Source organism: Balaenoptera borealis (assembly GCF_965194805.1).
Source record: "Balaenoptera borealis genome assembly, chromosome: 13".
Lineage (NCBI taxonomy): Eukaryota > Metazoa > Chordata > Mammalia > Artiodactyla > Balaenopteridae > Balaenoptera > Balaenoptera borealis.
Window position 1 is genome coordinate 8,414,509 of NC_138870.1, and position 27,091 is coordinate 8,441,599.

The 27,091-nt window shown below is 37.3% G+C and overlaps 1 protein-coding gene across 5 annotated transcripts in view; it reads left to right on the top strand.

Annotated features, from left to right (window-relative positions):
* Window positions 1–542: 542 nt before the first annotated feature.
* Window positions 543–27,091, top strand: part of KLRG1 (killer cell lectin like receptor G1) — a 196,146-nt gene continuing 169,597 nt past the window's right edge. For all 5 annotated transcript variants that reach the window (XM_082349283.1, XM_082349281.1, XM_082349282.1 and 2 more), the window contains exons 1-3: window positions 543–14,153; window positions 24,616–24,720; window positions 26,628–26,797. In XM_082349283.1, the coding sequence (XP_082205409.1) occupies window positions 14,066–14,153; window positions 24,616–24,720; window positions 26,628–26,797 (363 nt within the window). In that variant the 5' untranslated portion in view covers window positions 543–14,065. The remainder of the gene's footprint in view (window positions 14,154–24,615; window positions 24,721–26,627; window positions 26,798–27,091) is intronic.

Below are 27,091 nucleotides of genomic sequence, written 5' to 3' on the forward strand. Positions count from 1 at the left end.
TGACATGTGGGGTCTTAGTTCCCCGACGAGGGATTGAACCCGTGTCCCCTGCATTGGAAGGCAGATTCTTAACCACTGGACCACCAGGGAAGTCCCAGGAAAGTTAATTAACTTGAAGACATATCATTAGAAAATATCCAAAATAAACACATGAGGAAAAAAGACCCTCCCCCTCCAAAAAAAACCAAAAAAAACCCAGAACTTCAGTTACTTATGGTACAATATCAAGCAATCTAATATATTTAAAATTAAAGCTTCAGAAAGAGGACAGAAAATATATTGGCCAAAATTTTTCAGAATTTGATGAAAACTATAAATTTACAAATCAGAGATACTCAATGAATATCAAGCAGAAGAAACATGGAGACACATTATTATCAAGCTGTTGAAAATCAGTGATAAATAGAACATCCTAAAAGCAGCCAGAGGGGAAAAAAACACAGTGGCATAGTTCACATCAGAAACTATGCAAGTCAGACAAAATTAGACACCTGTAAAGTACTTTTGTGGGGGAGGAGAACCCTGTCAACCTAGAATTGCTGATGGCACAGTGGTTAAGAATCTGCCTGCCAATGCAGGGGACATGGGTTCAAGCCTTGGTCCGGGAAGATCCCACATGCCACGGAGCAACTAGGCCTGTGCGCCACAACTACTGAGCCCGTGTGCCACAACTACCGAAGCCTGCGTGCCTAGAGCCAGTGCTCCGTAACAAGAGAAGCCACCATAGTGAGAAGCCCATGCACTGCAACGAAGAGTAGCCCCTGCTCACTGCAACTAGAGAAAGCCCACGTGCAGCAATGAAGACCCAACGCAGCCAAAAATAAAAATAAGTAAATTTAAAAAAAAATGAAGGCAAATTAAAATTTTTTTCGGATGAACAAAAGATGAGGAATTCATTGCAAACAGACCACTAAAATACATATTAAAGGAAGTTCTTCTTCCAGAAGGAAAATTATGCCACATGGGAATTTAGAATTATGTAAGGAAATGAAGAACTTTAGCGATGATAAATATGAGTATAAATATAAAACACTTTTGTTCTAATTTTAAAAGATACCTTTAAAAGATTAATGCCTGGTTAAAAGAAAAATATTAACAATCTATTGTGGAATTTATAACGTAGGTAGAAGTAAAATGTTTGACAATGGCCAGGGAGAGGGAGAGAAAGTATACTATTGTAAGGTTCATTTGATATACATGAAGTGGTATAATATTATTTGGAGGAAGAATGTGATTAAAGATATAATGGAGACTCTAGAGCATCAAAAAAAAGAAAAAGAAAAAAGAAAGAAAAAGAAAAGGGTGTTCCCTGGTGGCCTAGTGGTTAGGATTCTGGGCTTTCACTGCCATGGTCCAGGTTCAATCCCTCGTCAGGGAACTGAGATCCTGCAAGCCACATGGAGCAGCCAAAAAAAATTTAAAAAGGAAAGAAGGAATGAAGGGAGAAGGAAAAGAGGAAACAAGGAAAGAGAAAGTTATAACTGATATACCAATAAGGGAGATAAAATGGAATCATAAAAGACATTCAATTTTATAAAAAAGATCAGGAAAATAGGGAAAAAATGAACAAAATAAACACATAAATAGCAAGATAGTAGATATAAGGTTACCTATAATGATAATCACATGATCTAAAATGGCCTAAATACTCCAATTAAAAGGCAGAGATTATCAGATTAGATAAAAGAAAAAAAGTAAGACCCAAGTATATGCTCTCTGGGAAAACAAACAAACAAAAAATAAATAAAAGGATGGAAATAATTATACCATGCAAACACTAATCCAAAAAAAGCTAGAATGCCTATATTAATTAGACAAAGTAGATTTTAGAACAAGGAATATTACCATGGATAAAGAGGGACATTTCTTAAGGATAAAAGAATCAGATCATCAAGAGGACACGTGTTTGTAGCTAATAACAGCTTTAAAATACGTGAAGCAAAATCTGAGAGAATTTGAGAGAAAAAGACAAATAGACAATTATAGTTGGAGATTTCAATATCCTCTTCTCATAATTAACATAGTCAGAAAATCTGCAGTGATATAGGAGACTTGAACAGCACCATCAACTAACTTGACTAATTGACATTAATTCGCTTGCCACCCCTTCTGTGAATAAAGTTTTATTGGAACACAGACACACATACTTGTTTATATTTATCCATGTCTGCTTTTGTACTATAATGGCTGAGTTGAGTACTTGTGAGAAGACCATATTGCCAGAAAAGCCTGAGATATTTACTATGTGGCCTTTTACAGAAAATGTTTTCTGACCCCTGACTTAGATGAAAAGAACAAATTTATTGAAAGACACAAACTACTGAGGTTTACTCAAGAAAAAATACATAATTGAATATCTCACTAGCCATTAAATAAATTGAATTTATAGTTAAAAGCTTCCCATAAAGAAAACTTTAGGCCCAGATGGCTTCACTGGTAAATTCTACTATCTTTTGATCTTTTATTTATTATTCTTGTCTAGTTCTTTCTGTACAGTGTTGAATAGAAATGGTAAAATTAGACATTCTTGCTTTGTTCTTGGAAAAACCACACTTTGTCATGATGAATTACCTCTTTTATGTTCTTCTGGATTTGATTTGCTGATAGTTTTTTTGTTTTTTGTTTTTTAAGGATTTTGATGTCTATATTTATGAGGGTTGGGGTCTGTAATTTACGTACTTGTAATTTTTTCTCAGGGTCATGATGGCCTCCTAAAATAAGTTGGAGGGTGTACTTTCATTTTCTGTTTTCTGAAGGGATTGTGTTATTTATTCCTTAAAGTTTGATGTAATATGCTGTTTGAAGTCGTCTGAACATGAAGCTTTCTTTTTCTTTCTTTTTTTTAAATTGAATTATAGTTGATTTACAATGTTGTGCCAGTCTCTGCTGTACAGCAAAGTGACTACAAAACAGAAGCTTTCTTTTTTTAAAATTAAATTTAAATTTTTATATTATTTTTTAATTAATTTTTTTTATTGGAGTAGAGTTGATTTACACTGTTGTGTTAGTTTCTGTTGTACAGCAGAGTGGGTCAGTTACACATATATGCATTCTTTTTTTAGATTCTATTCCCATATAGGTCATTACAGAGTATTGAATAGAGTTCCCTCTGCTGTACAGTAGGTTGTTTTTAGTTATCTATTTTATATATAGTAGTGTGTATATGTCAATCTCAATATCCCAATTTATACCCCCCCCTTCACCCTTGGTAAACAGAAGCTTTCTTAATGGGAAGGTTTGTACTAACAAATTCAATTTTTTGAGTGAAAAGAGAGTTATTCAAAAATTTCTTCTTGTGTCAGTTTGGTAAATTATGTTTTCCAAGGAATTTTTCCATTTTATCTACATTGTTAAATTTATTGGTATATAGATATAATATTCCTTTATTATCCTTTTAATGTCTTTAAAATCTATAGAGATATACTCTCTTTATTCTTGATATTCATAATTTGAGCCCTCTCTGTTTCTTGATCAGTCTTGTTAAAAGTTTATCAATCAGTAATCTTATCAAAGAACCAAATTTTGGCTTTGTTAATTTTTCTATTGCTTGGTTTTTAAAAATTTTTTTGATTTCAGATTTTAAAATTCTGATCTGCTTACTTTGGTTTTAATTTGCTCTTCTTTTTCTATCTTCTTAAACTTGATTGTTTATTTAAAATCTTTCTACTTTTGTATTCATTTAAAGCTATAACATTCCCTCCAAGCCTCTGTTTTAGCTGTGTTCTACAAATTTTTCTATTGTGTTTTTATAATAATTTAGTTTGATATATTTTCTAATTTTCACCCATGTATTATTTAGAAATGTGTGTATTTTTTTTAGATGTACAAAAAGTCATCTTAATTCTTCTAAGAGAACTTAATTTTCTGTTTTTTTCCCCGTTTTAAATTATTTTTATTATTATATCAATGGAAAAGTCTCAGGTTAAAAATAGTGGATTTTTAACACTACTCTCTAACACTTTAATTTTTTATATTTATTTTTTTGAGATATAATTGACATATAACAATTGTATTAGTTTTGGGTGCACAGTGTATGATTTGATACATGTATACAATTTGAAATGATTACCATAATAAGTTTACTTAACATTCATTACCACACAGTTACAATTTGTTTTTCTTGTATTGAGAACTTTTACAATTTACTCTCTTAACAACTTGTAAGTATATAATACAATATTGTTAACTATAGTCACCATTCTGTATATTACATCTGCAGGACTTCCTTGTAACTGGTAGATTGTACCTTTTGACTACCTTCACTCATTTCCCCCATCTCTACTCCCCACCTCTGGCAATCCCCAACCTGTTCTCTATATCTATGAGTTCGGGTTTCTTTTTTCTTTAGATACCACATGTAAGTGAGATCATACAGTATTTGTCTTTCTTTGTCTGACTTGTTTCCCTTAACATAATGCTCTCAAGTTTCATCCATGTTGTCACAAATGGCAGGGTTTCCTTTTTTAATGGCTGAATGATATTCCATTATATATATAAAATCATATTTTCTTTATCCATTCATCTATCAGTGGGCACTTAGGTTGTTTCCATGTGTTGGCTATTATGAATAAAGCTGCAATAAACAGGGGCGTACAGATATTTTTTTCAAGATAGTGATTTTGTCTTTTTTGGATAAATATCTAGGAGTGGAATTGCTGGATCACATGGTAGTTCAATTTTTAATTTTTGAGGTGCCTCCATACTGTTTTCCATAGTGGTTGCTCCAATTTTTGTTCCCACCGACAGTGCACAAGAGTTCCTTTTCTCCACATTCTCTCCAACACTTCTCATTTCTTGTCTTTTTGATATTAGCCATTGTAACAAATGTGAGGTGATATGTCATTGTAGTTTTGATATGTATTTCCCTGATGATTATAATTTCCAAATACTTAGGAATGTTTTAATTTCTAAATATTTAAGAATTTTCTAGACTTTTTGTAATTGATTCCACTGTGGTCATAGAACATATCTGTAGTATTTCAATATATTGAAATTTATTAAAACATTATTACTCAATATATAATTTACTTGATGGACATTCCATTTACACTTGAAAGTCATGGGTATTTTGTAGTTGTTTGATATCATTTTGTTGGGTAAATTTCAATTAGGTCAAGGTGGTTGATAATATTGTTTAGATCTTTTATATTTTTAACTGATTTTTTTGGTCTAATTATTTTATCAGTTACTGAGAAAGGGATGTTTATATCTCCAAATGTGATTATGGATTTGTTTATTTCTCCCTTTAATTCAGTCAGTTTTGCTTCATATGTTTGGAAGTTTTATTCAGTATTATTAGGTGCATGCTCATTTATAGTTGTGTATGCTTAATGCTGTGATTCATATAATTATGAAATGTACTTCTTCATACTTGTCAGTTTTGTCTTGTAATATAACCAATTGTGGTAGGCTGAATAATGTCCCCCTCTCCCATCCCCCAAAACATGTCCATGTCTTAATCCCTGGAATCTGTGAATATGTTACCCTATATGGCAAAAGAAACTTTGTAGATATTAAATTAAGAATCTTGCAAGAGAGATTATGTTGGATTATCCAGATGGGTCCAATGTAATCATAGTAACACTTATAAGAGGGAGGTAGTAGTGTTAAAGTCAGAAAAAGATGAGGCAGTGGAAACAGAGATTGGGGTGATGCCCTTTGAAGACGGAAAAAGGGGCCATAAGCTAAGGAATTTGGGCAGCCTCTAGAAGCAGGAAGAATCAAGAAAATGGATTCATTTTACACTTCTGACACACAGAACTGTGAGAGAATAAATATACCTCATTTTAAGCCGCAGTATTTGTGGTAATTTATTACAGCAACAATAAGAAACTAATATATCACTCCAGGTTTCTTGTTTACTGTTGCATGGTATATCTTTTCCAGTATATTCCTTAAACCTCTTTGTGTCATTATATTTAAACTGTGTGTGTTATATAGAGCGTATAGTTGGTTCTTGCTTTTTCATTTAGTGTTACAGTCTCATTGTCATTTATTTGATGTATTTAGTCTATTTATTCATTTATTTAAAAGAGTAGTTCACTATGCAGTTTGTTTGTTTTAATATTTATTTATTTACTTATTTATTTGGTTGCACTGGGTCATAGTTGTGGCACGTGGGATCTTCCTTGCCGTGTGCAGGATCTTTGTTGCAGCATGTGGGATCTTTGTTGCAGCATGTGGAATCTTTTAGTTTTGGCATGTGGAATCTTTTAGTTGTGGCATGAGGGATCTTTAGTTGTGTCACATGGGATCTAGTTCCCTGACTAGGGATTGAACGTGGGCCCCCTGCATTGGGAGCGTGGAGTCTTAACCATTGGACCACCAGGGAAGTCCCACTATGCACTTTATTTATTTATTTACTTTTATTATTATTTTTTTTTGGCTGGGCCCTGCTGCTTGCATGATCCTAGTTCCCTGACCAGGGATCAAACCTGGCGCCCTGGCAGTGAGAGCGCTGAGTTCTAACCACTGGACTGCCAGGGAATTCTCTGTTTAGTCTATTTATGATGAATTAAATTATTGATATGGTTGGCTTTAGGTCTTTCCCTTTGCTATTTGTGTACAATTTATCTTATCTATTTTGCTTTTTTTCTTTCTTTTAAAGAAATTAAGGGGAGGAAAAAAACCGCAATCTTTTATATGTATATAAATATTTACCATTTCTTCTTGTCTTCAGTCTTGTAGATTTAAATTTTCATCTTGTGACATTTTCAGTATGAAGAAGTTTCTTTAGCATTTCTAGTAGTGCCGGAGCGCTCATGGCAAATTATCTGTTTTCTTTACTATGAAAATGTTTTTTTTTTTCCTTTTCATTTTGCTGGATGTTTTTACTGGATATAGAATTCTGGATTGGGAGTATTATTCTCCTCCCGACCCCTACTCCAGCTTTATTGAGATGCAATTGGCATATAAGACTGTGTAAATTTAAGGTGTACAACCTGATGATTTGATACATGTATATATTGTGAAGTGATTACCACAGTAAGGTTAGTTACCACAGCCATCAGCTCACATACTTACCTTTTTTTTTGTAGTGATAACATTTAAGATTTACTCTCAGCAAATTTCAAGTATACAATACAGTATTGTTAGGTATAGCCACTATGCTGTACGTTAAATCTCTAGAATTTATTCATCTTATAACTGGAAGTTTGTACCGTTTGACAAACGTCTTTCCATTTCCTCCATGCCCTGGCCCCTGGCAACCACCGTTCTACTTTCTGTTTCTATGAGTTCAGGGTCTACCAATGTTGTCACAAATGTCAGGATTTGCTTCTCTTTTATGGCTGAAATATATATATATATCTGTCTCACATTTACTATATCCATTCATTAATCAATGGACACTTAGGTTATTTCCATGTCTTGGCTATTGTAAATAATGCTGCAGTAAACATGGAGGCACAGATACCTCTTTGAGATTGTGACTTTATTTCCTTCAGATACATGCCCAGAAGTGGAATTGCTGGATAGTATGGTAGTTGTATTTTTATTTATTTATTTATTTTAAAGTCTTTTCTATTTTTAAAAATTAATTAATTAATTAATTTTTGGCTGCGTTGGGTCTTTGTTGCTGTGCATGGGCTTTCTCTAGTTGCTGCGAGCGGGGGCTACTCTCCATTGTGGTGCGCGGGCTTCTCACTGCGGTGGCTTCTCTTGTTGTGGAGCATGGGCTCTAGGTGCACAGGCTTCAGTAGTTGCAGCTCCCGGGTTCTAGAGCACAGGCTCAGTAGTTGTGACGCACGGACTTAGTTGCTCTGTGGCATGTGGGCTCTTCCCGGACCAGGGCTCGAACCCGTGTCCCCTGCACTGACAGGCAGACTCTTAACCACTGCGCCACCAGGGAAGCCCGGTAGTTGTATTTTTAATTTTTTGAGGAACCTCCATACTGTTTCCTATGGTGGCTGTACCAACAGTGTTATTCTTTTACCTCTCTAAAAATGGCATTCCATTGTCTTTCTCCTTTTAGGTTTCTGATGAGAGTTCAGCTATCATTCATGTCATTGTTCCCCTCTGTTAATGTGTTATTTTTCTCTGGCTGCTTGCAGTATTTTCTCTTTATCTTTGGTTTTCAGCAGTTTTGTCATGATGTTCTTTAGGTGTGGTATTTTTTATATTTATCCTGATTGGGGTTCATTATCTCATAGCTGCAAGTTTTACACTAAATTTGGGAATTATTTGACCATTAATTCTTCAAATTCTTTCGCTGCTGTATTATATTTCTCCTGTATTTCTGGGACTTCATAAATATAGCACTTATATTATACTACTTGATATTATCCTACAGGTCACTGAAGCTCTGTTCACTTTTTCTTCTCTTCTTCATATTAGATAATTCCTAGCAATATATCTTCACATTCACTGACTTTTTCTTCTGTTCTTTCCAGTTTGCTGTTAGTCACATTCTTCAAAAAATATTTTTAAATTAAAAATTATGGATTTTTTTTGTTTTAGAATATTCACTTTGTTCTTTTTTATAGTTTCTACTTCTCTGCTGAGACTCTTCAAAGTTCAAAGATAGTACAAGGCATTCCTTTATACCCTTCACCCCACTCCCCCTAATGTCAACATCTTATTTATTTTGTAAAATTTATTTATTTTTTTGGATGCGGTGGGTCTTAGTTGCTGTGCACGGGCTTTCTCTAGTTGCGGCGAGAGGGGCCTACTCTTTGTTGCAGTGCGTGGGCTTCTCATTGCAGTGTCTTCTCTTGTTGCAGAGCACAGGCTCTAGGCGTGTAGCCTTCAGTAGTTGTGGCACGTGGGCTCAGTAGTTGTGGCTCACGGGCTCTAGAGCACAGGCTCAGTAGTTGTGGCACACGGGCTTAGCTGCTCCACGGCATGTGGGATCTTCCCGGACCAGGGCTCGAACCCGTGTCCCCTGCATTGGCAGGCGGATTCATAACCACTGCACCACCAGGGAAGTCCCTAATGTCAACATCTTATATAATCATGGTACATTTGTCAAAGCCAAGAAACAAACGCTGCTACATTATTATTAACTACTCCAGGTTTTCTTGAATTTCACCAGTTTTCCATAAACTGGTAATGGAATAATTACCAGTTAATGGAATAATAAGAGTAATTTTCTTTTTCCTGTTCCAGGATGTAACCCAGGATACCACCTTGCATTTAGTTTTCAGATTTTCTTAGTCTTCTTGGTCTGTGGTAGTTCCTCAGTATTTTCTTACTTTTTATGACCTTGATGAATTTGAAGAGTACTGGTCAGATATTTACAGGTCTCAATTTGAAGTTATCTGATTATTTTTCATGTTTAGACTGAGGTTATGGGTTTTGGTGAAATATACTTTAGTGATTTAGGTGCCTTTCTCATTGCATCATGTTGGGGGTGCATGATATCAACAAGACTTATCACTGGTTGTTCACACATTTAGCCCTGTTCATGGGGGAGGTTGTGTTTGCCAGGTTTCTCCACTGTAAAATTACTGTTTTCCCCATCAATACATTATTCTTTGGAAGTGAGTTGCTAAGTCTTGCCAACACTCAAGGGGAGGAGGATTAAATTGCACATCATGAGGCAGGAGTATCTCCATATGTTATCTGGAATCTGTGTAAGGAAAATTTTAACTTCTCCCCCATTTATTTATTCAGTCATTTATTTATAAATCAGTACAGATTCAGAGGAGTGACATCAATGATGGCAGAGTAGGAGACTCCAGCCTCTGATCCCACAAAGAACAACAATTAGACAGCTATCTACTAACAAAAATAGCTCTGGGAGACCACGGGAGTTCACTTAAGAAGCATCAACAACACAGTGGAGCCAAAAACTTGAGAATAACCACACAAAAATGGTAGGAAGAATAGTTTCATTTTGCCTGCATCATCCCTTCCCCAAGTATATACTAATTTCTGACAAAGGAACCGAGACTATGCAATGGGGAAAGGATAGTCTCTTAAATAAATGATATTGGGAAAACATTTCCACATGCAAAAGAATGACAGAACAACTCAAATTGGATTAAAAAATTAAAAGTAAGACCTGAAACCGTAAAACTCCTAGTAGAAAACATAGGGGAAAACCTCCTTGACATTGGTCTTGGCAATGATCTTTTGGAAGGTACACGAAAAGCACAGGCAACAATGCAAAAGTAAACGAGTGGGACTACATCAAATTAAATAGTTCCTGCAGAGCAAAGGAAACACCAGAATGAATGGAAATGTAAATTGCTACACTCACTGTGGAAAACAGTATTGAGGCTCCTCAAAAAATTAAAAATCAAACCACCATATGATGCACTAATCCTACTTCTGTGTATATATCCAAAGGAAATAAAATCACTATTTCAGAGATATCTGCATTGCTATGTTCATTGCAGCATTATTCATAATGACTATGATATGGAAATAGCCTTAGTGTCTGTTGATAGATGAATGGATTAAAAAATGTGAGATATATATATATATATATATAATAGAAAGTTATTCAGCCTTAAAAAAGAAGGGAATTCTGCCATTTGCAATAATAGAAATGAATCCAGAGGACATTATCTAAGTGAATCCACCCACAGAAAGACAAATTTCACATGATCTCACTATTTGGAATCTAAAAAAAAGTTGAACTTACAGTAACAAAGAGTAGAAAGGTTACCAGGAATTGGTAGGTGAAGGAAAATGGGAGATATTGATCAAAGGGTATAAACTTTCAGTTGTAAGATGAATAAATTCTGGAGATGTAATGTACAACATGGTGACTATACCTAATAATAATGTAAGTATACTTGAAATTTTCTAAGAGAGTAGATTTCAAGTGTTACCATCATATACACACACACACACACACACACACACACAAATGGTAACTATTGGAGGTGATGGATATGTTAATTAATTTGATTGTGGTAATCATTTCATAATGTATACTTATATCAAAACTTTCACATTGTGTATCTTAAATATATATTACAATTTTTATTTGTCAAGAATGAATAAATAAAAATAAGTCAGTATGGATTCATAGATTCTTTTTTTTTTATTCCTGCATTATAACCAATACATCCAATACTTACAATATAATCCAATTTATTTTGTTGCTCTAATTGTTTCATTTTGGACATCAGGAGCTCTTCCGGGTTGATTCTTGAGTCCTTCTGACATGCCTTCATATTTTTTTGTTTTGTTTTGTTTTGTTTTTCAGTACTCCCTTTTATTCTAGCATTAAAAGACTAAAAGATGCTCCAGGCTCATCTTGTGTGTTTTCTGTCCTGGCCTTAGTCATTTCTTCAAGGACCCCTGGTTCCTATGTTGCCTTCCTTTTTTCTTTTTTCTTTTTCAAAAACCATCTTAGCTATTTTAAAGTGTGTAGTTCAGTAGTGTTCAAGTATTGTTATGCACTGAATATTCGTGTCCCCTCTCACCGCCAAATTCATATGTTGAAAGCCTAACCTCCAGTGTGGCTCTACTTGAGAAGGGCCTATAAGGAAGTAATTAAGGTTAAATGAGGTCATAATGATGGGGTCCTGATGTGATCAGATTAGTGTCCTTATCAGAAGAGATAGCAGAGAGCTCGCTAGCTCTCTCTCTTTTGCATGCCTGCACAGAGCAAAGGCCATGTGAGACCATAGTGAGAAGGTGGGTGCTGCAACCCAAGGCGGGGTTTCACCAGACACCAACTCTGCAGGCCCCTTAATCGTGGACTTCCAGTGTCCAGAACTGTGAGAAAATAAATTTCTGTTGTTTAAGCCACCTAGTCTATGGCATTTTGCCATGGCAGCCTAAGCAGACTAATGCAAGTATATTCACGTTGTTGTGTAGTGGATCTCCAGGAGTTTTTCATCTTGCAAAACTGAAACTCTGTAACCGTTAAACAACTCCCCATTTCTCCCTCTCCCCAGTTCCTGGCAACCACCAATCTATTTTCTGGTTGTATGAATTTGACTACTTTAGATACTTCATATAAGTGGAAACACAGAGTATTTGTCTTTTTGTGATCAGTGTATTTTATTTAGCATAATGTCTTCAAGGTTTATCCATGTTGTAGGATGTGATAGTATTTCCTTCCTTTTAAAGACTGAATATTATTTCATTGTATGTGTTGGGGCCCAGGGTAGGCCACCCCCAAATGTGCTGCAGTGGCACATTGATTATTCTGAATTAAAGTTACTTAAGAAACGGCCAGTGCAAGAGGGACACTGTGACCTTTCTCTCTGTGTCCCTGAAAGCAGGAAATAAGTGTGAAAGTTTCACTCCCTGCATCTAGAGGTAGAAGTCCACCCTTATCGCCAAAGACAGGGAATTTGGGGACGAGAAGCTTGTAAAAACAAACTTTGTTACTTCTTTAATTTACTACCCCAGTGCCAAACTGTCTAGATTCTTCACTGATTGGTCACCCAAAACCTGAGTTTCTTTGTCCTGTCAGTTCCTCACAAATTTATTGTTTCTTTGTCTGAAAAGTATAAAAGCTGCCTGCTTTGGCCATTTCTTAGGTCCCATTTCTATGAACCCTCCATGTACATGAATTAAAATTTGTTTCTTTTTCTTCTGTTAATCTGTCTTGTGTCCAGCCACAAGAACTCTGGAAGGGTAGTTGGGGAAATTTCCCCCTCCCTGACATATATATATAGACCACATTTTGTTTATGTTGTCTTCCTTTTAAGGGCATCAACATTTATTCTCATAGGCAGCTAAATTACTGGTGTATCTTTTTGGTTCTGTCAGGCTGTGTTGTTTCTTTGTTCACACTGGTCAGCACTGAACCACCACTGGTCTCACTATTCAGCTGTCGGCCGTGCAGGAGGCCATCTCTGCAGGGACCACAGAGTCTTGTCCTCTGTCTGTGCACCTAGCTGTTAGCCAGGGACTTAGGATGAGCTCCCACCACATCTTCTGGACACCTCTCTCTGTGACGCTCTCTTTTGTCGGTCACCCTGATCTGCAAATTCCAAGCATGTAAGCAGCTCAAAACTTGGATCTCTGCCTCCTCAGCTTCGTGAGACTCCTGCTCTGTTTAGGATTCATTTTCCTGCTTTGGGCCGGCAAGTGGCCCTAGGGTGACCATAGCACTCACCTTTGTGCGTTATGTTCTCTCAAAGGTCAGAGTGCTTCCTGTTCCGTCCCTGAAAACAGTTGCCTCACCTATTTTGTCATATATAGTGTTTTGGCTGAAGGTCAAGTCCCGTATCACTCTGTCATGGCTGGAAATAAAACTATATTAGTTTTTAATTAGTATGCTCTCCCTGTTTCTCTTCTCTTTCCTCTCTTCTGTCTTTATACATTCTATCTTGGTGACCTTATCTATTCTTGGAATTTCAATTCATTATCTAAATATTTTCTTTAACTTTTTATTAAGATTTCACCTATTAGAAATAAATTACTGACACTATAGTATGTATTTATTTAATTTATTCCTCTTTATGGTTGGCTCTGCATATAAAAATAAGAGAACAAGGAGAAAAAATTTAATGGAATTTCTTACTCTGTGAAGGGTAAAGATTAGAGCACAACTGGGAGAATGTTTTGGGGAACACAGGTGTATAGCACATTCACAAAACATATGTCTGGGCAATAGCCCATTTCTCCCATGATTCCAGGCACATGCAAACCCACAGTCCATTTCTCTATCACATATCACTACCCAGAAGCTCCAAGATACAATGAAATCAGTCCTATTTGGCATGCATCTATATTCTCAAAAGGAAACAAAGCAAATATAAAATCTGAGATAAATTCATAGCTAGGAAACACTATCATTTTTATTTCAGTTTCCATAATTGAAATTGCTGAATTTAAGTGCAACGTTTCCTTGCTCAGTAGAATTAGGTGAGATGGGGAATCAATTTAATATGTACTTAATGAGCACCTAGAGAGGAGGTTAAATAAATAAAACAATAAAAAAATCACAGTTCAGAATATTAATTTCTATAGGCAGCCCCAGAATTTACCCATTTCCTGAAAAGTTACTTCTGTTTTTGTCATGCTGAACCATTGTTTTTAAAAAAGCTTCAAGTTTCCTGCTAGCAGTTTAGAGATTGGGCTGTTTCCTCACTTACACGTCTCCTAACACTTGTATAATTTTACTCTCTCAACTGAATGTGAAAGGTATCAGATGAAGATGACTGACAATGCTATTTATTCCGTTTTAGAGCTTTCTACTGCATCCCAAGCCCAGAATGACTACAGACTGCAGCAAAAAGGTGAGTTAACCAATTTAGTATGGAAAACTGTCCATAGTCACCACAGGCTAAGGAATGAATGGGATGGAGAATATGTTTGGAGTAGAGGATGCAGAAAAACAGAGGGTAATTTGAGGAAATACCTTTGGTTCAGTCTGATGTCCAGAGTTGGACTATGAAAATTTGGTATATGGTTGAGTATCTGATCTTAGGTTTCAGGTAAATTGTTTTCTAACCATTCACTTCTATGATCTCATCTATGAAACACAAGCTGGGGCAATTGTCTTACTCTTTACTGCTTCTGAACTAAATAAAGCAAGAATTTTGTTGGGAGAACTTAATCTCTTTGGTAATGTTTGGAGCAACCTTGGACCAGCTGTGTGAGTTCTAGGCATCTCTGTTTTTCTGACAATGAAATGAGGAGAAGGCACTAATAATTTTGCTACTGGGTAATAGTAAGATTTTGTCAGAAGAGCAGCTAATTCATATAACTAACTAGGTTTCCCCTCCATCACAGTGTTGCACCAGAATGGTGATAGGGGTAGGAAGAAGGTATTAAGAACACTACAGATTAGTAGACCCTGTGACTTTTTGGGAATTTGAAGATGAAACAAACCATTTTTACATAGAGCCCTGAGAAAATACTTTCTGAGACAGGCAGATAACTGTGTAAGTACCAAAATTAATATTTGATTTTATATCTTAGGCAGTAAACTCCCATAATGCATGTTCTTTAGTGTAGCTTCATAAGCTTTCTCTCTTTTTGCTTCATAGTCTTATTATTACAATTTTTAGTATTGTCCTTTGAAAGCACTGCTATAATTTGCTAAATCATTCTAGTATACTTAGACATTTAGAATTATTTCTATTACTATAAATTATACAGCATTTGACATTTTTACTTGTATATGTTTTTCCTTCTTTGGAGTTATATCTGTGCTAATTTCTAAAGAATAGAAATGTTAAGTCAAAAAGAATGTACATTTTATTTATTTATTTACTTATTTGGCTGTGCCGGGTCTTAGTTGCAGCACGCGGGATCTTCGTTGTGGCCTGCAGGATCTTTTTTAGTTGTGACATGTGGGATCTAGTTCCCTGACCAGGGATCGAACCCGGGCCCCCTGCATTGGGAGTGCGGAGTCTTAGCCACTGGACCACCAGGGAAGTCCCCACATTTTAAAGTATAAGTGCAAGATCACACAACTGGTGATAAGTTGGAACTTGACTGTAATTATTTTGATTTCTAGGCAGGTGGTTTTTAATTTATATACCATGCACATTGCACATTCTTATTTATTGCCAGTATGTTCATTCTGACACCAGCTTTGTGGAGTGCTCTACTTAGGAATGGGAAAATAGATTAGGAGCATTAAAACAATATTAAAAATCTCTTTACAAAAGTATTACATGCTCATTATAGGAAGTAGAGAAGCTATAAGAACATATATAAGAAAATAAAAATCACTAATAATTTTACAATGTGGTGATCATCACTATTACTATATTGATATATTTTTGCTTTTTTGTGCTGACTTTACTATAGTAAAGTACTCCACTAAGAAGCCTTTTTTAAAAAAAAATAAATTTATTTATTTTATTTATTTATTTTTGGCTGCGTTGGGTCTTCGTTGCTGCATGCGGGCTTTCTCTAGTTGCGGCGAGCGGGGGCTACTCTTCGTTGCGGTGCGCGAGCTTCTCATTGCGGTGGCTTCTCTTGTTGCGGAGCACAGGCCCTAGGCACGCAGGCTTCAGTAGTTGTGGCTCACGGGCTCTAGAGCGCAGGCTCAGTAGCTGTGGTGCACAGGCTTAGTTGCTCCGTGGCATGTGGGATCTTCCCAGATCAGGGATCGAACCCATGTCCCCTGCACTGGCAAGTGGATTCTTAACCACTGTGCCACCAGGGAAGTCCCTAAGAAGCTTGTAATATGCATATTTTTAAAAATACATTAAAAATTTTAAATTTCACTTAATTTTTTGAATTGGATTGTGGTTACACATATACAACTATTTTTGATACTTTACATTTAGTGTAACATCTAAAATCAACATTTATTTCATTAAATATTCTTCTATAGTACAAATGTATTTTTTTTTTAACCATCTTTATTGAAGTATAATTGCCTTACAATGGTGTGTTAGCTTCTGCTTTATAACAAAGTGAATCAGTTATACATATACAGTATGTTCCCATTTCTCTTCCCTCTTGCATCTCCCTCCCTCCCTCCCACCCTCCCCATCCCACCCCTCTAGGTTGTCATAAAGCACCGAGCTGATCTCCCTGTGCTATGCGCCTGCTTCCCACTAGCTATCTATTTTACATTTGGTAGTGTATATATGTCCATGACACTCTCCTACCCTGTCACATCTCACCCCACCCCCTCCCCATATCCTCAAGTCCATTCTCTAGTAGGTCTGTGTCTTTATTCCCGTCTTGCCACTAGGTTCTTCATGGCCTTTTTTTTTTTTTTTTTTCCTTAGATTCCGTATATATGTGTTAGCATACTGTAATTGTTTTTCTCTTTCTGACTTACTTCACTCTGTATGACAGACTCGAACTCCATCCACCTCATTACAAATACCTCCATTTCATTTCTTTTTATGGCTGAGTAATATTCCATTGTATATATGTGCCACATCTTCTTTACCCATTCATCTGTCGATGGACATTTAGGTTGCTTCCATGTCCTGGCTATTGTAAATAGAGCTGCAATGAACATTTTGGTACATGACTCTTTTTGACCTATGGTTTTCTCAGGGTATATGCCCAGTAGTGGGATTGCTAGGTCGTATGGTAGTTCTATTTGTAGTTTTTTAAGGAACCTCCATACTGTTCTCCATAGAGGCTCTATCAATTTACATTCCCACCAACAGTGCAAGAGTGTTCCCTTTCCTCCACACCCTCTCCAGCATTTATTGTTTCTAGATTTTTTGATGATGGCCATTCTGACCGGTGTGAGATGATATCTCATTGTAGTTTTGATTTGCATTTCTCTAATGATTAATGATGTTGAGCATTCTTTCATGTGTCTGTAGGCCATCTGTATATCTTCTTTGGAGATATGTCTATTTAGGTCTTCTGCCCATTTTTGGATTGGGTTGTTCGTTTTTTTGTTATTGAGCTGCATGAGCTGCTTGTAAATCTTGGAGATTAATCCTTTGTCAGTTGCTTCATTTGCAAATATTTTCTCCCATTCTGAGGGTTGTCTTTTGGTCTTGTTTATGGTTTCCTTTGCTGTGCAAAAGCTTTTAAGTTTCATTAGGTCCCATTTGTTTATTTGTGTTCTTATTTCCATTTCTCTGGGAGCTGGGTCAAAAAGAATCTTGCTGTGATGTATGTCATAGAGTGTTCTGCCTATGTTTTCCTCTAAGAGTTTGATAGTGTCTGCCCTTACACTTAGGTCTTTAATCCATTTTGAGTTTATTTTTGTGCATGGTGTCAGGGAGTGTTCTAATTTCATACTTTTATATGTACCTGTCCAATTTTCCCAGCACCACTTATTGAAGAGGCTGTCTTTTCTCCACTGTATATGCTTGCCTCCTTTATCAAAGATAAGGTGACCATATGTGTGTGGGTTTATCTCTGGGCTTTCTATCCTGTTCCATTGATCTATATTTCTGTTTTTGTGCCAGTACCAAACTGTCTTGATTACTGAAGCTTTGTAATATAGTCTGAAGTCAGGGAGCCTGATTCCCCCAGCTCCATTTTTCGTTCTCAAGATTGCTTTGGCTATTCGGGGTCTTTTGTGTTTCCATACAAATCATGAAATTTTTTGTTCTCGTTCTGTGAAAAATGCCAGTGGTAGTTTGATAGGGATTGCATTGAATCTGTAGATTGCTTTGGGTAGTAGAGTCATTTTCACAATGTTGATTCTTCCAATCCAGGAACATGGTATATCTCTCCATCTATTTGTATCATCTTTAATTTCTTTCATCAGTGTCTTATAATTTTCTGCATACAGGTCTTTTGTCTCCTTAGGTAGGTTTATTCCTAGATATTTTATTCTTTTTGTTGCAATGGTAAATGGGAGTGTTTCCTTAATTTCACTTTCAGATTTTTCATCATTAGTGTATAGGAATGCAAGAGATTTCTGTGCATTAATTTTGTATCCTGCTACTTTACCAAATTCATTGATTAGCTCTAGTAGTTTTCTGGTAGCATCTTTAGGATTCTCTCTGTATAGTATCATGTCATCTGCAAACAGTGACAGCTTTACTTCTTCTTTTCCGATTTGGATTCCTTTTATTTCTTTTTCTTCTCTGATTGCTGTGGCTAAAACTTCCAAAACTATGTTGAATAATAGTGGTGAGAGTGGGCAACCTTGTCTTGTTCTTGATCTTAGTGGAAATGGTTTCAGTTTTTCACCATTGAGGATGATGTTGGCTGTGGGTTTGTCATATATAGCCTTTATCATGTTGAGGAAAGTTCCCTCTAAGCTTACTTTCTGCAGGGCTTTTATCATAAATGGGTGTTGAATTTTGTCGAAAGCTTTTTCTGCATCTATTGAGATGATCATATGGTTTTTCGCCTTCAATTTGTTAATATAGTGTATCACGTTGATTGATTTGCATATATTGAAGAATCCTTGCATTCCTGGAATAAACCCCACTTGATCATGGTGTATGATCCTTTTAATGTGCTGTTGGCTTCTGTTTGCTAGTATTTTGTTGAGGATTTTTGCATCTATGTTCATCAGTGATATTGGCCTGTAGTTTTGTTTCTTTGTGACATCTTTGTCTGGTTTTGGTATCAGGGTGATGGTGGCCTCGTAGAATGAGTTGGGGAGTGTTCCTCCCTCTGCAATATTTTGGAAGAGTTTGAGAAGGACAGGTGTTAGCTCTTCTCTAAATGTTTGATAGAATTCGCCTGTGAAGCCATCTGGCCCTGGGCTTTTGTTTGTTGGAAGATTTTTAATCACAGTTTCAATTTCATTACTTGTGATTGGTCTGTTCATATTTTCTATTTCTTCCTGGTTCAGTCTCGGCAGTTTGTGCATTTCTAAGAATCTGTCCATTTCTTCCAGGTTGTCCATTTTATTGGCATAGAGTTGCTTGTAGTAATCTCTCATGATCTTTTGTATTTCTTCAGTGTCAGTGGTTACTTCTCCTTTTTCATTTCTAATTCTATTGATTTGAGTCTTCTCCCTTTTTCTCTTGATGAGTCTGGCTAATGGTTTATCAATTTTGTTTATCTTCTCAAAGAACCTGCTTTTAGTTTCATTGATTTTTGCTATTGTTTCCTTCACTTCTTTTTCCTTTATTTCTGATCTGATCTTTATGATTTCTTTCCTTCTGCTAACTTTGGGGTTTTTTTGTTCTTCTTTCTCTAATTGCTTTAGGTGCAAGGTTAGGTTGTTTATTCGAGATGTTTCCTGTTTCTTTAGGTAGGCTTGTATTGCTATAAACTTCCCTCTTAGCACTGCTTTTGCTGCATCCCATAGGTTTTGGGTCATCGTATCTCCATTGTCATTTGTTTCTAGGTATTTTTTGATTTCCCCTTTGATTTCTTCAGTGATCACTTCGTTATTAAGTAGTGTATTGTGTAGCCTCCATGTGTTTGTATTTTTTACAGATCTTTTCCTGTAATTGATATCTAGTCTCATAGCGTTGTGGTCGGAAAAGATACTTGATACGATTTCAATTTTCTTAAATTTACCAAGGCTTGATTTGTGACCCAAGATATGATCTATCCTGGAGAATGTTCCATGAGCACTTGAGAAAAATGTGTATTCTGTTGTTTTTGGGTGGAATGTGCTATAAATATCAATTAAGTCCATCTTGTTTAATGTATCATTTAAAGCTTGTGTTTCCTTATTTATTTTCATTTTGGATGATCTGTCCATTGGTGAAAATGGGGTGTTAAAGTCCCCTACTATGATTGTGTTGCTGTCGATTTCCCCTTTTATGGCTGTTAGTATTTGCCTTATGTATTGAGGTGCTCCTATGTTGGGTGCATAAATATTTACAATTGTTATACCTTCCTCTTGGATCGATCCCTTGATCATTATATAGTGTCCTTCTTTGTCTCTTGTAATAGTCTTTATTTTAAAGTCTATTTTGTCTGATATGAGAATTGCTACTCCAGCTTTCTTTTGATTTCCATTTGCATGGAATATCTTTTTCCATCCCCTCACTTTCAGTCTGTATGTGTCTCTAGGTCTGAAGTGGGTCTCTTGTAGACAGCATATATATGGGTCTTGTTTTTGTATCCATTCAGCCAGCCTGTGTCTTTTGGTGGGAGCATTTAATCCATATACATTCAAGGTAATTATCGATATGTATGTTCCTATTCCCATTTTCTTAAATGTTTTGGGTTTGTTATTGTAGGTGTTTTCCTTCTCTTGTGTTTCTTGCCTAGAGAAGTTCCTTTAGCATTTGTTGTAAAGCTGGTTTGGTGGTGCTGAATTCTCTCAGCTTTTGCTTGTCTGTAAAGGTTTTAATTTCTCCATCACATCTGAATGAGATCCTTGCTGGGTAGAGTAATCTTGGTTGTAGGTTTTTCTCCTTCATCACTTTAAGTATATCCTGCCACTCCCTTCTGACTTGCAGAGTTTCTGCTGAAAGATCAGCTGTTAACCTTATGGGGATTCCCTTGTGTGTTATTTGTTGTTTTTCCCTTGCTGCTTTTAATATGTTTTCCTTATATTTAATTTTTGACAGTTTGATTAATATGTGTCTTGGCGTGTTTCTCCTTGGGTTTATCCTGTATGGGACTCTCTGTGCTTCCAGGACTTGATTAACTATTTCCTTTCCCATATTAGGGAAGTTTTCAACTATAATCTCTTCAAATATTTTCTCAGTCCCTTTCTTTTTCTCTTCTTCTTCTGGGACCCCTATAATTCGAATGTTGGTGCGTTTAATGTTGTCCCAGAGGTCTCTGAGACTGTCCTCAGTTCTTTTCATTCTTTTTTCTTTATCCTGCTCTGCAGTAGTTATTTCCACCATTTTATCTTCCAGGTCACTTATCCTTTCTTCTGCCTCAGTTATTCTGCTATTGATCCCATCTAGAGTATTTTTAATTTCATTTATTGTGTTTTTCATCGTTGCTTGGTTCCTCTTTAGTTCTTCCACGTCCTTGTTAAATGTTTCTTGCATTTTGTCTATTCTATTTCCCAGATTTTGGATCATCCTTACTATCATTATTCTGAATTCTTTTTCAGGTAGACTACCTATTTCCTCTTCATTTGTTAAGTCTGGTGTGTTTTGACCCTGCTCCTTCATCTGCTGTGTGTTTTTCTGTCGTCTCATTTTGCTTATCTTACTGTGTTTGGGGTCTCCTTTTCACAGGCTGCAGGTTCGTAGTTCCCGTTGTTTTTGGTATCTGTCCCCAGTGACTAAGGTTGGTTCAGTGGGTTGTGTAGGCTTCCTGGTGGAGGGGACTAGTGCCTGTGTTCTGGTGGATGAGGCTGGATCTTGTCTTTCTGGTGGGCACGTCCACGTCTGGTGGTGTATTTTGGGGTGTCTGTGGCCTTACTATGATTTTAGGCAGCCTCTCTGCTAATGGATGGGGCTGTGTTCCTGTCCTGCTAGTTGTTTGGCATAGGGTGTCCAGCACTGTAGCTTGCTGGTCATTGAGTGAAGCTGGGTCTTGATGTTGAGATGGAGATCTCTGAGAGATTTTTGCCGTTTGGTATTACGTGGAGTTGGGAGGTCTCTTGTGGACCAGTGTCCTGAAGTTGGCTCTCCCACCTCAGAGGTACGGCCCTGATGCCTGGCTGGAGCACCAAGAGCCTTTCGTCCAGATGGCTCAGAGTAAAAGGGAGAAAAAATAGAAAGAAATAAAGAAAGAGGCTATAATATAGTGAAGTAAAATAAAGCTATTATAAAGCAAAGCTATACAGACAAAATCTCACCCAGAAGCATATACATATACACTCACAAAAAAAGGAAAAGGGGAAAAATTAATATATCCTGCTCCCAAAGTCCACCTCCTGAATTTGGGATGATTCGTTGTCTATTCAGGTATTCAACAGATGCATCACATCAAGTTGTTTGTGGCGTTTTAATCCGCCGCTTCTGAGGCTGCTGGGAGAGATTTCCCCTTCTCTTCTCTGTTCGCACAGCTCCTGAGGATCAGCTTTGGATTTGGACCCGCCTCTGCGTGTAGGTCGCCTGAGGGCGTCTGTTCCCCGCCCAGACAGGACGGGGTTAAAGGAGCAGCTGCTTCAGGGGCTCTGGCTCACTCAGGCCGGGGGAGGGGCACGGAGGAGGAGGAGGCGGGGCGAGCCTGCGGCGGCAGAGGCCAGCGTGACGTTGCACCAGCCTGAGGCGCGCAGTGCGTTCTCCCGGGGAAGTTGTCCCTGGATCACGGGACCGTGGCAGGGGCGGGCTGCACAGTCTCCCGGGAGGGGTGGTTTGGAGAGTGACCTGTGCTCGCACACAGGATTTTTGGAGGCGTCAGCAGCAGCCCCAGCGTCTCACGCCCATCTCTGGGGTCCGCGCTGATAGCCACGGCTCGCGCCGGTCTCTGGAGCTCGTTTAGGCGGCGCTCTGAATCCCCTCTCCTTGCGCGCCGCGACACAAAGAGGCAAGAAAAAGTCTCCTGCCTCTTTGGCAGCTGCAGACTTTTTCCCGGACTCCCTCCCAGCCAGCTGTGGTGCGCTAACCCCTTCAGGCTGTGTTCACGCCGCCAACCCCAGTCCTCTCCCTGCCATCCAACCGAAGCTGAGCCTCAGCGCCCAGCCCCGCCCGCCTCGGCAGCTGAGCAGACAAGCCTCTCGGGCTGGTGAGTGCTGCTCGGCGTCGAGCCTCTGTGCGGGAATCTCTCCGCTTTGCCCTCTGCCCCCCTGTGGCTGCGCTCTCCTCCGTGGCCCCGAAGCTTCCCCCTCCGCCAACCGCCGTCTTCGCCCGCTAAGGGGCTTCCTAGTGTGTGGAAACCTTTCCTCCTCCACAGCTCCCTCCCATCGGTGCAGGTGCCGTCCCTATTCTTTTGTCTCTGTTGTTTCTTTTTTCTTTTGCCCTACCCAAGTACGGGGGGAGTTTCTTGTCTTTTGGGAGGTCTGACGTCTTCTGCCAGCGTTCAGTGGGTGTTCTGTAGGAGCAGTTCCACGTGTAGATGTATTTCTACTGTATCTGTGGGAAGGAAGGTGATCTCCGCGTCTTACTCTTCCGCCATCTTCTCTCTTCCCCACCAGTACAAATGTATTTTTTTATGTCACTAAAAATCAAGTGTTTTTGGATTTATCAGTCCAAATATTTATCATGGAGAACTCTCTCATTTTAAGGTATCTTTCACTGTGAATTTCTTTTAAGAAGTTCAAAATGCTTCATAGATACACACATCTACAGTATAATTTACCTAAAATTTAAATATGAAACTGAGGCCCAAATAGGCAGAATTATTTTCCAATTTCCAAATAAAGGTTACCAAATAAAGGAGTCAAAACTAGAACTTAAATATCTTACTTTATAGATTTTTGCTCTTCACCCTTAATTCTTACACTATCAGACTGTGAGACCGCCACAATTTTAAAATAAAAAATTGAGGTAAAAAATGTTCTATTTTCCAAATGAAAATAAAAATACCATTCTTAGGTATGCATTGTATGACACACAGTTAATATGAGGTAGTGTCCCACCCTTAAAGTTATCAACCTAAACTCTTCGCTCTTCCAGTTACAGCAGTTTCCAAAGCACTTTTGAGATATGTTATTTTATTTTCATTTAAATTGTATTTATTTCAATTCTGAATAGGTAATACATCATATAGTTCAAAATTCAAAAAGTACAGAAGAAAATAAAGTAAAAGGTCTTCCTCCTATCTCTGTCCCCATTGACCTATTTCCCCTCCCCAAGGCCAACAACGTTATCAGATGCATGTGTCTATTTTCAGAAATGCATATTAGCATACACTGTTTCACAGAAGACTGTTTTCTTAACTGTTTCCCTTAAGTATATACATTGAAAATCACTCCATATCTGTGAAAAAAATCTTGTCTTTATTCTTTTGTTAAAATCTGCATATTCACTTTATGGTTATGTCAGAATGTATTTGACACATCTTTTATCGGTAGACATTTAAGTTGAATTCAATCTTTTCCTCCTACTAATATTGTTGCCATGAGTAACCTGAAAAATATGACATTTTGTACATGTGTGAATGTCTGCAGGAAAAATTTCTCAAAGAGAAATTGCTGAGTCAAAAGGTAAATGCCTTTGTAATTTTGGGACACTGCCAAAGTGCCCTCCAAAGAGGTTGTTCCAATTTATATTCTCACCACTAAAGCATGAGACTGTGCAAGCTACAGTTTCAAAGGAAAAAGTATCTTTAACTTGGTAAGTAAAGTATGTTCCTTGATAAAGATAATGGTGGCTACCCTAGACTTCAGAGCATGTCCCTGACAGATCCTGGAAAGGAATCATTAAGGCCTGGATCTCAGTTCCAACCAGGCTGAATTACTTCAAGATCCCAGATATCCTTCCCTGACCTTTTTTCCTTCAACTTTTATTCTGACTCAGGATTTTTCTTTGAATTCTATTCTTACAGCTTCTTCTTCAAGATCCCCTCTCTCTTACTACGTGGCAGTAGCGTTGGGGCTTCTGTGTGCCATTCTAGTGACTTTGCTGCTTTTCCAGTGGATTCTGTGCCGGGGTAAGTGCTAACTTGAACCAAAATTTGTGTTATAAAAGCAACATAACATAAGAGAAAATTTGAAAAATGAAGAACAGTCCCAACAAAATAAATCACCAACCAACATACACAGCATCTCCCAGGCATAGTCTTCTAGTCTTTGAGTACACGCGTTTGTGTAAGTATTTATTTTTTTAACAGAATTTCAGTCAAGTCCTCTAAAATCTCCCTCACTCCACTTTTTTTTTTTTTTCAATAAGGCTGGGTATAGTTCTGATCATAGTATTTTATCTGTTGTGTATGTATCACATGTGCTTATAATTTTGTGTGTTGCTTTTTTTTTTAACATCTTTATTGTAGTATTGCTTTACAATGGTGTGTTAGTTTCTGCTTTATAACAAACTGATTGTGTATTGCTTTTTAATTTGATATTGTATCATAAACATTTTCCTACCCACTACCATATTTAGTATGAAAATCAAATTGTAATTATAATATTGTGTTTAACTTTTCATATAATAGATGTATCATAATTTAATTAAACCTATTCTAATTTTTTTTCCATTTACTGAGCTTTCACATTTTCTAAAATGAACTTTTCTAGATTTAGTTCTTCTAAGTCCTTAAATATGATGATCCAGAGAGGCTTCTGTTTTTGTTTCACAATCCAAAGTCCTAACTTAGGTTTTGTTATCTGGGGATGATTGTTAGTGACAGGTTTGACAGACTTTATTAATTAGGATTCTAAGGGTTCAGTCCTAGGACCTCTATCTCAGACCCAAGTCCTACTTTTGACAGAAGGAGACTCCTAGGGAAGTTGGGAATTTCTCCTTCAGTCTGGGTAAGGTCACAGTTGTATGGAAAAAGCACAGATCTATAAGGCATCAACTTTATAGCTCGATCTCCAGAATACTATGTTGCCCCCATGCCAGGCCTTCCTACAAAAAGGTTATCTAATCTTTACATTAAAAAGGACTACTTTCCCCACTTTTTAACTCCCAAATCTAGAATAGATATATAATCTACTCTGCAATTATGTACCTACACATGTGCTCACTTGACAGAATGGCTCACACTTGCCTGTTGTGGAATTGTGCTTATGGTGGGTTTATACAAATGTGTTTCGTGGAAGTAGAAAATCAATAGAATTATGGAATTTTGGTTGAAATTACCTCAAAAGCTTATTCAGTTCCCTTTCATTTTCACAGAACTATAACCCAACCATTTTACAGGAATGAGAGTGTTCTGTATTTAAAAGCTCTCAGTGAGGAGAATTGTATCACTTTTCACTTTAGCATCTGACATCCTTCTCTGTAAGGAAATCTTTTTTTTTTAATATGTAGAATAAATTATTTTTGCTGAAGTATAAGTCTTTTATCCATTTTACAGTGAATTTTATCCCATTTGTGATTTAAAAAAACTCAAACAACCTTTCATTCTAGTTAAGTTTGCTTTTCTAGTTTCTGTCCTTTTCTTTGCACTATTATGGAGTGTCAGATTGAGGTTGGATATTCTAAAAGATTCCGCCTGATTTAAGCAATGTACATTATGCAGTTACACAATGTATGCACTGAGTCTATATAAATAGTACACTGATACATTCATGGAAATACACAGTTATTTTATCTGTTGTGTATATATCACATGTGCATAATGATCTCTAGCACAAGTAAGGGACTCTCCTCCCAGTCCTCAGCCAGATTGCACCCATTTCCTTCCCTGTTCCTTCACATCCTTGCTTAGTGGAATGTATAGTAGTAGTTACAGAGAGTTGGACCTTGTGAGGTATTTAATTTGAGGCCATGCATTGTACATTTCTCTAACCCTTAATCTGAAAGGCAGTGGGGAGGGAAGACATTTTACCTCCGATTTCACTGCCAAGACTGAGTGATACATAAAGATGTGACCCAGGTGCTCTTTCTTTCCAGGTTCCAAGTTCTCCACTTGTGCCAGCTGTCCTAGCTGCCCAGACCTCTGGGTGAGGTATGGTGACCATTGTTATTACTTCTCAGTGGAAGAAAAGAACTGGAATTCTAGCCTGGAATTCTGCTTAGCCAGAGATGCACATCTCCTTATGTTTAAAGACAACCAGAAAATGGTAAATGCAAGCATTTAGCAAATGTAGGCTGTTTCGTTGGTGAGTGCTGTTCAAATGTATCATGTATCCTCTTTTGGGAGCAAAAGGAATATTATTTCCTTTCCCTCTCCTTTTTTCTGTCTTTCCCTTCTTTCCCCCTCTTCTGCCCCTGCCTTCTTCCCTCTCCTTCCCCTTTCCCTGCCTCACCCAACAACCCTCAGTTATAGACCTAGACGCTTGCATAGGCGTGTATGCGTATATGTGTGGGTATTGGAGGTGAAAGGATGGTGAGTATTACAGAAAGGAATTAGACCA